General features: G+C 41.0%; 1 protein-coding gene across 5 annotated transcripts in view; it reads right to left on the bottom strand.

Moving 5' to 3' along the window:
• The window catches only part of LOC132816508 (F-BAR and double SH3 domains protein 2-like), a 239,631-nt gene that overhangs the window by 198,388 nt on the left and 27,195 nt on the right, over positions 1-14,048 (bottom strand). For all 5 annotated transcript variants that reach the window (XM_060826190.1, XM_060826191.1, XM_060826193.1 and 2 more), the window contains exon 3: positions 3,656-3,701. In XM_060826190.1, the coding sequence (XP_060682173.1) occupies positions 3,656-3,701 (46 nt within the window). The remainder of the gene's footprint in view (positions 1-3,655; positions 3,702-14,048) is intronic.

The raw sequence follows: 14,048 nt of genomic DNA, 5'->3' as shown, positions 1-14,048 counted from the left end.
TAAGACTATGAAGACAGTTTATCACTGCACTGATAAAGGGTTTAAGTAACACTGGAAACACCGATTCATTAATTCTGCATGCAGTTCATTTGTCATGAATATAATCATTACAAACCATATTAACAAAGGGGAGACAGGTTAGTCTATCATTTGTAATTGACAGTAACTCCCTACAGTCATAAACATATAGCCCTAAGTATGCATTTACATTAAAATGGATTATTAATTGGAGAATAAACCGCAGAAGGTACTAGGAGGTTTCAACACAATATTGAAAATGTCCCAAATTACAAACACAAATCTATAACATTTGTGAAGTAAAAACAATTTATGCTCCCTTACAAAACTTTTCCCTCAAGAACTAAATAATTATATCTGGGCTAGAATTCTCTGAAACATTATTTTGTCACCTTGACACACAAAGGTCATTCAGCACACATCTTATGGTGGCTCAGTGGTTAGCACTGCTACCTGACAGAAAAGGGACCCAGCCTGCATGGGTTTCCTCGGAGGGCTCTGTTTTCCTCCCACAGTCCAAAGACGTGTAAATTAGGTGGATTAGACATGGGAAATGCTGGATTACAGAATTGGGTAGGTATTTGGGTCTTTGTTGAATGCTTCGAGGTTTAGTGTGGACTCGAAGGGCCTAGTGGCCCCCTTCAACACGGGTGGGATTCTACATATTTGTAAAGAAATAGACATGTGCCCCATTTCAACATGTTTGGCTACTGGCGACATGAAAAGCAGGGTTAGCACAGATAAAATTGGCTGGCATGTTGATAATTTCATGCTCACGCTACCAGTGCCAAAAGAAAGATCCAAGGATCAGAAAGTATGAAAACTTGAAGCTATAACATTCAGAACTAGTATTTCGGTAAAATAAGAATATTCAGAAGTTGTTCATCTCGGCAACATTTCTTTCTGAAACAAAAATGAACTTTGAAGGAAGCACTTATGAGGAGGCAGGGGATGGGATTTAAGTGTGAGGAGATTGTCTGCAGAGTTCAATCAGTCCTGCAGGACTATAGGCTTCCCTTTAAATAATCTGAAATTTATTTTTTATAATGTACCTTAAGTCACACAGACCCCCTTTTATTGAAAGATTTCATATAAATACTTGTTCAACACTACTGAAGTGCTCTTACTGTAAGCCATTTGTATTATTTCTAATACTATCCACTATTTTTAACTGATTGATTCAACAGAATCTTAAATTGAAGCAGCTCATGTGTGATGTAGACATTATAGAATAATTACTGCGGTCAACTACATTTGAACTTAAAATATTGTAACAGCAAAACATGGGCACAATTTCTAACACTGATGCACTACTTTAAAAACAATTACCTTGAACACTGTTACCAGTACTGATCCTCTATTATTTGGCGACGTGTCACATCTGCTGCATCGTGCTGGTTTAGGTTACTGATAATAGCTTATTGCCAAGCAAAGTCATAAAACGGAGAAACTTCAGATCCTTATAAAATTAAAAGGCACTCCAAATATTACTTGACGGTTACAGCAGTAGTCCATATCAAGCTTCCCTCATAATTGGCAAATGCAACAAAACCAAACTGAGCAAATCAGGGCATAAGTTAAAATTGGGGTGGACATTTTAGATTTAGAATCTTCACCCGACTCATCACCTGCTTTGGAGTCCAACACTGGTTATGATTGCACTTGCAGTGGCTGCAAGTAAACTACAATCTCTACAATCCACAACTTTGCTTAGTCAAAATTTATTTCTGCTGATCCAGCTAGATAAATCCTGACAGTTCTCCATTTTCCAGTAACTGTCAATAATTGAAATAAAGCTCGTGTAAAATTCTGCTCATAGTTGAACATTTACTTGCAATTCAATGGTGTTACTTTCACTGAATCCTCACTAACATCCTGAGGATTACCAATGACCAGAACTGAACTGGACCAGCCAAAAAAACCTCTCTCCAAGAGCAGGTCAGAGGCTACGAATACTGTAGTGACTAACCTATTTCCTGACTCTCCAAATCCTGTCTATAAGCTACAGAACTTAAGTCAGGAGTGTGATGGAATATTCCCCACTTGCCTGGACGACTGCAGCTCCAACAACTCCAGAAGCTTGACACAATTTCAGGCAAAGCAGCCCACCTTACTGACACTACGTCCCTCTACCAACAATGCTCAGTAGTACCAGTATGTACCATCTGTGCATTGCAGACATTCAGCAAGACTCCACCACTTCCATCAAGAACAAAGGACGCACATGAGTGGGAATACCACCACTGGTAATTTCTTCTCCAAGCATTAACCACCTTCACTTGGAAATATATTGCCATTTCCTCAGAGTTGATGGATCAAAATCCTGGAATTCCTTTCCTACTGGAATTGTAAATCTACCTACAGCAACATTGGCTGCTGTAATGTAGCACGATACTGTATTACTGTATTATAGCACTTCCTGACAACTTCTGTTCAATTACGGGCACAGCCAATTCATGCTAAATGCATAGACTATAGGTTTGCCAGTTAAAAGTATGACACTAACTCACTCAGCTAATCTTCCAAGCTGATGAATCTCTAAATAAAACAAGAGGTTTTTGCTGTCATAATCTAAATGGGATAAACTACAATAAAAACTTGCTAATAAGATGACTTGGCTAGAAATTGTTCCCCTATTATTTTGGGAGATTACGCTTGCTTGAAGGTATACAACATATTGAATTTCATGTCTTTATCATATCAACTTAGCAACACAGTCAATCTCAGTTAAATGCATTTAAAGTAAGCTCTATTTTTCATTATTTCTGCCCCACTAAAAAGACAATCTTATCAAGATATATTGACTACATATTTACAGAAAGAGAACAGCTTCACAGAAGTGCTAACTGAAATCATTATGCAGCATACTGGATAAGTAAACTTCTCAAGAATGTAAACATTTGATAAAAACAGCTAACTTTTAAGCTTTTTCTTGGATTGAAGAAGAGTGCAGTCACCAACACAGGCACTGTCTACTGATCCCTAGGATGACAGAGATTTGTTCCACAATGCAAGGCTATGTAACTGGAAACACATTTAAGAGAATGAGGGGCAATCTCATTAAGGCAACCTCTGGTTGGGGAACATAAAACCCATAGACAATCTCAGGACAAGAGGCTGACCTATTAGGACTGAGGGGCAGAGACATTTCTTTGCTTGAACGATTGTGAATTTTTGAAATTCTCCACCCCAAAGGATTATATAGTTTGTGGATGCTTTATTGTTATGTTCACTCTTAATAATGAAAATAAATTCCTATGGTGAATACTTGTACCATTAGGACTTGTTTTATATTAGATACTTTATGTTTGCTAAGGGAAATTTACCAAAAATTGTGGTAAATGCATTTAACCGATATTGAGAAATTTTTAAATGCCAAGTGGCTATGGCTTTATTAGTTAGTCCATTCTGATTAAGAGTCACTAAACTCAAAACATGAACTCTGTTCTCCCACAACAGCTGCTGCCAAAGCTGCTGAGTTTCACCAATTTCTGTTTTTATTTTAAAGTAATAACTTAATTCATTTTCATTTCCCTCAAGGGCCCCTTACAAAGGGAGTTAGTTCGTGAATTCAATCATGGATTCTGCTGTTTCACAATAATTGAGCTTTAAAGAGAGGAATTCACTCACACCTTACCTGAGCATAGTCCTTCTCAATTGCAATTCTCTTCTGACTGAAGGTCCTAGAAGACAAGAAACAAAGGTAAGTCAATTGGGAAAAGTACTAACACATAAACAATATATTTACAACGATATACAAAGATGTAAATAAAGTATCTGAGACATAGTGGAATCAAAATGTTAACTGTTCCTCTCCACAGATGCTGTCAGACCTACTGAGTTCCTTCAGCACTTTTATTTTCTTAAATAAAAACACTCTATTGATCATTAACAATGCCGAATTGAATGACTATGTTACAATGAAATACACAAAGCTGAGATGATTGTAAAAATAGTAGATCTTAAAAGTATTATTTGAAACTCAAGATTAATATGGAATTATTAGAGTCATAGAGTACAGAATCAGATCTTTCAGTCCAACTCATGCACGCTGACCAGATATCAATCTGACTTGTCCCATTTGCCAGCACTTGCCCATATCCCTCTAAACCCTTCCTACTCAAATACCCATCCAGATGCCTTTTAAATGTTGTAGTTGTACATCCTCCACCACTTCCTCTGGCTGCACATTTCATACATTCTCTGCAAGAAAAAGTCTTTCCTCAGGTTGCTTTTAAATCTTTCCCTTCTCACCTTAAACCTATACCCTCTAGTTTTGGACTCCCCACCTTGGCAAAAAGACCTTGGCTATTCACCCATCCATGCTCCTCAGAATTTTATAGACTGCTACAAAGGTCACCCCTCTGTCTCCAATGCTGCAGCCTATTCAGCCTCTCCCTATAATCAAACCTACCAGAATGTTGTCAGGTCTGGAAAATATTTCCTTCACTCTCTCAAGTTTAACAAAATCCTTCCTACAGAAGGGCAACCAGAATTGTATGCAGTATTCTAAAAGTGGCCTTCTCACGCAGAAAGCCTGATCAGTCCTAACCTTTCCAAATACATGTAAATCCTATCCGTCAGAATCCCTTCCAACAACTCACCCACCATTGACGTAAAATGCACTGGTCTATGGTTCCCTGTCTTTCCTTATAGTCTTTCCTTGAAAATGGAACATTAGCCAACCTTCTGGCACTTCACCTGTGGCTGTTGATGATATAAGTAACTCAGCAAAGGGCCCGGCAATCTTTTCCCTAGATGCCCACAATATTCTAAATGAGAGACATATGACAAGGAGGAAACAGATGTCTCTCGAGCTGGAGGCTACAACATCATTTAAATGATCCATAGATTAAACCTTCAATAGGATTCAATCAACAGGATTTTCTTAAACTTGATTGACAAGTTAAAACTTTGATTCTCATCACTTAAGTTACACTGAGTATTTATCGCATTCTGCTTTCCTTTGTGGAAATAATTTAATGCATCTAAGGGTACAGCTAGCTATGAGAGACATAAGCATTTCTGTGGTTAGTGATACTTTTGGCAGACCTGTGAAAATAGTTCTTTGAAAGTGGAGTTGCAGGAGGACAGGATAGTGAAGGTGGTATTAAGTATGCTTGCCTTTATTGGCCAGTGCATTGAGCACAGGTGTTGGGAGGACATGTTAATGATTGTACAGGACATTGGTTAGATCACTATTGGAATACAGCGTGCAATTCAGGTCTTCCCGCTAGCGGAAGGACATGCAAAACATTAAAGGGTTCAGAGAAGATTTACAAGGATGTTGCCAGGATTGGAGGGTTTGAGCTATAGGGAGAGGCTGAATGGTTGGGGGTATTTTCCTTAGAGTATCGGAAGCTGAGGGATGGCCTTAGAGATTTATAAAATCATGACGGGTGTGAATTGAGTAAATAGACCAAGTATTTGCCCCAGGTTGGCAGGAGTCATCCCAAACTAGATGGCATAGGTTTAAGGTGAGAGGGGAAAAGTTTAAAAGGGACCTCAGAGACAAACTTTCTCACACAAAGTGGTGCATGTACGGAATGAGCTGCCAGAGGTGGAGATGGGAGTTGTGGCACAACTTCAACTTTTCAAGAAGGATATATCAACAGGAAGGGTTCAAAGGGATATGGGCCAAATGGAACTAGCTATCTGGTGGCATTTAAAGCTCTATTAAAAAGACAATCGTATCAAGATATATTGACAAGATATTACAGAGTTGGACCAAAGGGCCTGTACAGCTACTCTGTATAGCTCTATGACTCAGTGTAGCAAAGAACCGTATAATGGTAGCATGGTTTCTCATGCATTTGCCAAATTGTGGAGGAGCTGAAGATGTTTCATGGATAACCACATTACTCATTTTTATGATAGGCAAAACATCTTTTAGCTCAATGGCACTCTCCAATTAGGTGCAACACGTGTGCATAAAAAGCTGGCTTCACCTGCTACTCAAACTTTTAGGGTACCTTACTTTTGTAGGGTAATCGGAGGTATAGTGGACACATTATTTCTACCACAAAATGGATAATGTGGTATAAAATTTCAGTGCTGTGGGGTGGTGCCAGATATGCAGGCTGCACATGCCAAATACTATCAGATTGTAATTAGCTGCATTTTCCTTCCGCTCTTCGCGAATCCTGCAACAAAAGTCCAATATTATGTGCAATGTTTGCACTTGCACAATGTTTGTGGGGTAATCTTGAATGTATGAAGAATTACGCTAAACAACAATTTAGAATCATCAGTTGAGTACATCGTGTGGTACACTGACATGGAATGGTAGCTACATATATTACTGCATAGCCTGTTCTTTGCAGACAGAAAGTAAATGTACATATGCTGCACCAGTTTCAAATCAATAAAATAGGTCTGAGACACTTATTAGTTTGTTTTAAACAGTTAGCTGGTAGTACAAGTTGTATAACTTTAAGCTAATCCTGCGATATTTAGATCATTACCTCCTCAAGGACACTGAACCTCAGGACCTTGTATCAATCCTTCCTTATTACACATTACTAAAATAACTTGTTTCTGGGTAGGTTCTGCACCATACTATTTTATGCACTCGACAAACTCAACTCCAGTACTACGCTTGTTTATCTTTATTAACAGTGCTACTTTTTGCTGTACTCTTCTGCCACTTCCTGTCATACTTTGACTTTTTAAACTTTTTCACCACCCTGCATCTATACTTTCTCATTTCTTTTCTTTTTTTAAAAACATCCCTTCAATGGAATTCATTTCTCTAATTAATTTAACACTTCATATACAATCCCAGTTTATCAGAACACTCATCCCAGCATGGTTCAAATAAAGCCTGTTTCAACAAAACAACGCTTTCTCCACCCTCCCTCCCCCTGTTCTGGTGCTAGTACCCCTGAATTGGAACCCATTTCTTCCACACCAATCTTTGAGCAACATACTTACATCTCTCATGTAATTCACCAATGTCAATTTGCATTTGATTCAAGTTGTAATCTGACCAAATAATAACAATAAAAAGGATTCTGCATTTCAAATTTAGCTCCAAGCTGCTTGTAATCCTTAGGCCCCACCTTGTCACTGGAACCTACAGGGACCACAACAATGAGATCCTTTCCATCTCACTTCCAAGTTCTTCTTCAGCCCAGAAGAGATCTCCTTAACTTTAGCACCAGGTGGTCAATGCAACCAGGTGGTCTTTGCAGAGAACAGAATCTGAACAGTATCCATTTTCCTAATTATGCAATCCCCTATTAATACAACATTTTGTTTTTGTCTCCCACTCAAATGGCACTCTAGACCATGGTGCATTGGTCGGTTCATAAATCTTCCTGTAGTCTCTGCCCTTGTCAACACATGAATCAGGAATCTCCTTCTTATTGGACATTGACTCAACCTACCATCACAACTGAAATAGTTTCTGATGACTTTAAAAAGACCATGTACCAACAACCAGCAGAATGAACACCATATACAAAATACCTGCAAGGACTGCAACAAACACTACATTGGAAAGATGGGCAGGAAACTAGCTACCAGGATACATGAGCACCAACTAGCTACCAAAAGACATGACCAACTATCACTAGTATCTGTACATGCACACAAAGAGAGACAACAGTTCAACAGGGACAATACATCCCTCCTGGGAAAGATATGCACTGGAATCTGTAGAGGCCTGGCATTCAAAACTGAACTCCATTAACATATTGGTTTGGACTCCATTTACCAAACTCTCAGAAAAAGAACTGGAAATAATACGACCCACCACAACAGACTAAGGCATATAAATAGCAAGCTAGACAGAACACCAGTACTTCATCAAAGGCTCACTGATGACGTTTTCTAGCATGGTGACAAAATGAGAACAATTCTACCAGTTCAGCCAGCAAACTTACAACCTGACCCATAAGTGAGCAACAAAACTTCTCCAAAATCACAAATATTTTATTGCCAAAAACAATAAAATTGTGTGCACGTGGTATCATTTACACTGATAGATACTGAAGTTATCTATTGTCCACACAACTGTTCCAATGTCTTCGCAAAACCAAGAGAACCGCAGAAGCTGGAAGTCAGAAACAAAAACAGAGATTGCTGGAGAGCTCGGCAACTCTGGCAGCAGCTAGAGGGAGAAAAGCAAGTACTATTTCGAGTCCAGTGATCCTCCATCAGAATGATTCTGACGTGAGGTCAGTGGATCCCAGGCAGGATGAACAGTACAGACTCGATGGGTGAAATGGCCTCTTTCCACACTCAGGAATTCGATGATTCTAGGAGCAGGACATTCAGTCCTTTGAGCCTGCACTGCCATTCATGATGATCTTGGCTGGTCATCCAACTCAATAGTCTGTTCCGGCTTTTCCCAATATCCTTTGATCCCTTTCACCCAAAGTGCTATATCCAATACATCTACAGTATATCTATGCGTTTTCTATCCATGAGGGACTTGCCTTTCTGGCAATGCCTGCATTTGTTTCAACCTCAGCTGATCTTTCAGAGGCTAGTTAAGGAGTGAACCATGTTGCTGTTTATGATAATCAATGATAGTTTCAAAGTCATCACGGAGCCAAGATTTTAACTCCACATTTTATTATTCCTTAGTGGAAGATAGGTATAGTGTAGAGATAGAATAAACGCAGTTATGCAAAAGAACATGAAGTACTTATCCTGGTGAAGTGGAGAGTTATTGAACTTCTTCCAGATTGTTTTGTATTCATTCAGATGGCTGAGACTGCAGAGAGGAAGCAACCCCAGACCAAGCTGGCATGATCTGGTGTCACAACTTCCACTTTCTGTCCTGAGGGAAAGAAGACATCCTGTCTCTATACTGTGTTGCTGGAAAAGCACAGCAGATCAGGCAGCATCCAAGGAACAGGAAATTCGACGTTCGGGCATAAGCCCTTGAAGGGCTTATGCCCGAAACGTCGAATTTCCTGTTCCTTGGATGCTGCCTGACCTGCTGTGCTTTTCCAGCAACACATTTTCAGCTCTGATCTGCAGACCTCACTTTCTCCATCCTGTCTCTATACAAACACATCCAGGACCTCCAGGCTGCTGCCCACAAAGTAGGATATCAAATTCCCCTTGTTTGCTAAGTATCAGCCAAATACCAGGAACTGCGCAGGGCAGCTTTGGACTGAATGCTTGTACAGATGCATAGCAGACTTTTAATGATGATTCTAGCAATGGGGATGCCGGGCAATTCCAAATTTGCATCCTATCCTTTGTCTGTGATCTTACTGCCCTAATGTCTGTCAGCATAATGCAAGGACTGGTCTGTTCTAGCATGAAAAGATGACATATCTGATTGATGACATATCGATTGTTTCCTCATCTCTTGGAGCAATACTGTGCAGGACAGGCCCTTTGGCCCTCAATGTTGCACCGACCTGTGAACTATTCTCAGCTCATCCCCCTACACTATCCCATCATCATCCATATGCTTATCCAAGGATTGTTTAAATCTCCCTGGTGTAGCTGCGTTAACTACATGGACAGGTAGGGCATTCCACACCCTTACCACTGAGTAAAGAACCTGCTTCTGACAATTGTCTTAAATCTATCACCCCTCAATTTGTAGTTATGCCCCCTCATACAGGCTGACATCATCATCCTAGGGAAAAAAAACTTTCACTGTTTACCTTATCTAATCCTCTGATCATCCTGTATCTCTCTATCAAATCCCCTCTTAGCCTTCTTCTTTCCAATGAGTACAGATCTAAGTCTCTCAATCTTTCCCCATAAGGCCTCCCCTCCAGACCAGGCAACATCCTGGTGAATCTCATCTGCATGTTTTCCAATGCTTCCACATCCTTCCCATGAGGGGACGACCAGAACTGCACACAATATTGCAAGTGAGGCCGCACCAGCATTTTGTACAGTTGCAGCATGATATTGAGGCTCCGGAACTCAATCCCTCTACCAATGAAACCTAAACACACTGTATGCCTTCTTACCAGCGCTATCAACCTGGGTCGCAACTTTCAGGGATCTATGTACATGCACTCCAAGATCCCTGTGCACATCCACACTACCAAGAATTTGACTTTCCATTGACCCAGTACTCTGCCTGCCTGTTATTTCTTCCCAAAGTGCGTCATCTCATATTTAGCTGCATTGAACTCCATTTGCCACCTCTCAGCCCAATTCTGCAGTTTATCCAAGTCCCCCGTAACCTGTAACGTTCTTCCACACTGTCCACTACTCCACCAACTTAATGTCGTCTGCAAATTTACTAATCCATCCACCTATACCTGCTTCTAAGTCACTTATAAAAATGACAAACAGCAGTGATCCCAAAACAGATCCTTGTGGCACACCACAAGTAACCGGACTCCAGGCTAAATTTTTCCATCAACCACCACTCGCCGTCTTCTTTCAGAATGCCAGTTTCTAACCCAAACTGCTAAATCACGTTTAATTCCATGCCTCTGCATTTTCTCCAACAGACTACCATGCGGAAACTTATCAAAGGCTTTACTGAAGTCCATGTATACCACTACATGCTTAGTCACCTTCTCAAAATACTCAATGAGGTTATGTGCGACATGACCTGCCCTTGACGAAACCATGTTGACTATCTGAAATCAAATTGTTGCTTGCTAGATGATTATAAATCTTATCTCTTATAATCCTTTCCAAAACCTTTCCTATAACAGAAGTAAGGCTCACTGGTTTATAATTACCTGGGTCATCTCTACTACCCTTCTTGAACAAGGGCACAACATTTGCAATCCTCCAGTCCTCTGGTACTAAACCTGTAGACAATGACAACTCAAATGTCAAAAGCCAAAGGCTCTGCTATCTCCTCCCTAGCTTCTCAGAGAATCCTCCGATAAATCCAATCCGGCCCAGGGGACTTATCTACTTTCACTCCTTCTAGGATTGATAACACCTGCTCATAATTAACCTCGATCCTTACTAGTCTAATATCTCGTATCCCTTTCTTCTCCTCTACAATATTCTCCTTTTACTGAGTGAAAACCGATGAGAAATGTTTGTTTAGCACCTCTCAGATCTCCACATGGTCCACACTCAACTTCCCACTCTCTTTGGCTGGCCCTATTTCTACCCTAGTCATCCTTTTATTCCTCACATACCTATACAAAGCTTTAGGGTTCTCCTTTATTCTACTTACTAAAGACTGCTCGTGTCTTCTCTTTGCTCTTAACTCTTTCTTTAAATCCTTCCTCACTAATCTGTAACTCTCCATCACCTCATCCACACATAAGCCACCTTCTTCAGCTTAACAAGAGATGCAATTTCTGTAGTAAACACTGGTTCTCTTATCTTATCACTTCCTCCCTGCCTGACAGGGATATACCTATCAAGGACACACAATATCTGTTCCTTAAACTAGCTCCACATTTCCATTGTCTGTATCACCTGCATTTTGCTACCCCATTCTATGCATCCTAATTCTTGCCTGATCGCATTACCCTTGCCCCATTGATAGGTACATGCCACAGGTCAAGAGTTATCACTTTCTATCATTAAACTAAATGTAACTGAATTATGGTCACTCTCTCCAAAGTGCTCACCTGCAACTCAATCAAACACCTGGCCTGGTTCACTTCTAAGCACCAGATCTAGTGTGGCATCCCCTCTTGTCAGCCCTTCAACATACTGTCAGTAAACCCTCCTGTACACATTGGACAAAAACTGATCCATTCAACATACTAGAGTTATAGCATTTCCAGTCAATGCTGGGGCAGTTAAAGTCCCCCATAATGACCATCCTGTTCCTTTCACTCCTACCCAGAATAATTTTGCCAATCCACTCTTCCACCTCCCTGGAACTCTGTGGAGACCTATAAAAAGTTCCAAGCAGTGTGACCTCTCATGTCCTGTTTCTAACCTCAGCCCACACTACCTCAGTAGCCCTCGTCAAAAATTCTTTCAGCCACAATTATACTATCCTTGACTAACAAGGCCACACTTCCCCTTCTTTTACCACCTTGCCTGTTCTTAATGAAAAAAAGCTCAACCCTGCAACATCCATTCTTCACCCTGCTCTATCCATGTCTCTGAAATGGCCACAACATCAATGTCCCAGGTACCTATCCATGCTGCAAGCTCACCTACCTTATTTCAGATACGTCTGGCATTGAAGTAGACACACTTCAAACCCAGTAAAAACAATGACTGCTCATGCTGGAAACCAGATTCTGGGTTAGTGGTGCTGGAAGAGCACAGCAGTTCAGGCAGCATCCAAAGTGCAGCGAAATCGACATTTCGGGCAAAAGCCTTTCATCAGGAATAAAGTGCCCGCTTGCTGGCTGCCAGGACATTCCTGAGACCATGAAATCCTGTCCCTATCCTCCTTACTCTCATCCTGCTGTGCACTGCAACTACACCTCAGATTCCCATCCCCCTGCTGAGCTAGTTTAAATCCACCTGAATAGCACCAGCAAATTTCCCACCCAGGATATTAGTACCCCTCTGGTTCAAAGTACCCCTCTTATTAGACATGTTCTCACTAAGGGATCTGGTTATTCCTAATACAATCCTGTCTTTAATTAGATCATTCATAGTTGCACAAATTCACAAAATTCTCAAACCACTGTTACTCATCAACGGGCTCCTTTTCATCTTGAGCCCTAATACTAAATACATACTGTTTATAACTTATCTTAATTTGAGATTCAATACGTGCATTGCTCTCCATACACATAACCCTAACTTTCTACTTGTATATCACAATGTGAGAAGGATTACATGTTACCACATAACTGTGGTATCTTTTAAATATGAATTAGATATGCTTAAAAACAAAGAATGGTTAACAGCCGTAAGAATGGACACAGAAAGGAGGTTGTGTGGCTCCAGCTGAACAAGCATTGACATTAAGGCATAGCTGGTCAAGTTGACTCATCTTGTGTTACAAGTCTCATGGTTCTTTCATTAAGTTGTGCATTGCAAGAAACCAGGATATTGTCATGACTAAAAAGTATGAATTATAAGGAGAGGTTGGGACACTTTTCCCTGGAGCATCAGAAGTTGTGAGGTGATCTTATACAGAGGAACCTCAATTATCTGAATAGCGGATTATCCGAAGGAGATCTCCGGGTCCCGATAGAAACATTACATCAAAGACGTGTTTCCAACACTGATCATGTCTATTGTTTACAATGGTTAAAAACAAACACGGCTTACTGAAATGCTGCCGAGAACAGTCCTGGGGAGCCCAGGCGCCGTCTCCAAATGACTCACCTACTGCCCTCTCTCTCTCTCTCCCCCCACACTTTCCCTAGAGTTCTACACAGACATGTACCCTGAACCCCCCTTCCCCAAATAATCTCTCCAATATTGCCCTGTACAGGGCAAAAGTGGAAGCTGTCAAAAAGTTGCAGTAAAGTGTGTGTCTGGGTGGGTGATGGTGTGTGTAAGAGGAGGTGTGGTGTGTTTGTGGGTGTAGGTGTGGGTGTGTAGGCTTGGGTGTGCGCACACTATATTTGGAGACTTACCCCAAAACGCAGCTGGCTGTTGCTGTCTTATTGTTGGTGTCCACTCTGGGTATCCCAGAGAGGAGGCAGACGGGGGCAGTGTTGGATGGGGGTGGGGGCGGTATTGGACAGGGTTGGGATGCTGGCAGGGGGCCGTGTTGGACGGGGTGGGGTGGGCAGGGAGGGCTGTGTTGGACTGGGAGGGGGGGGGGGGCTCATGCGCGGTGTGCTGCTGCCTCGTCTCTTGAATGGGGAGTGGACTTAACAGAAAATTCTGAGCCCCAGAGGAATGGCATTGAGCCAATTAAGCGAATAATTCTCCGCACTAAATAGTGCCTGCCCATCTCGTTTGAATAATCAAGGTTCCTCTGTATAGAGATTTACAAAATCACGAGGGGCATAGGTAAGGTAAATAGCAAAGGCCTTTTCTCTAGGGTGGAGCAATTCAAAGCTAGAGAACATATTTTTGAAGGTGAGAGTCAGAAGATTTGAGAGGGAGTAACCTTTTCACAGAGGGTAGTTCATAAATGGAAGGAACTGCCAGAAGGAGTGGTACATGCAGGTAAAATTATAATATTTAAAATATATTTGCGT

Source organism: Hemiscyllium ocellatum, chromosome 6 (assembly GCF_020745735.1).
Source record: "Hemiscyllium ocellatum isolate sHemOce1 chromosome 6, sHemOce1.pat.X.cur, whole genome shotgun sequence".
NCBI lineage: Eukaryota > Metazoa > Chordata > Chondrichthyes > Orectolobiformes > Hemiscylliidae > Hemiscyllium > Hemiscyllium ocellatum.
Note: the sequence above shows the minus strand (reverse complement) of the source record. Positions and strands in the feature narration are given on the sequence as shown.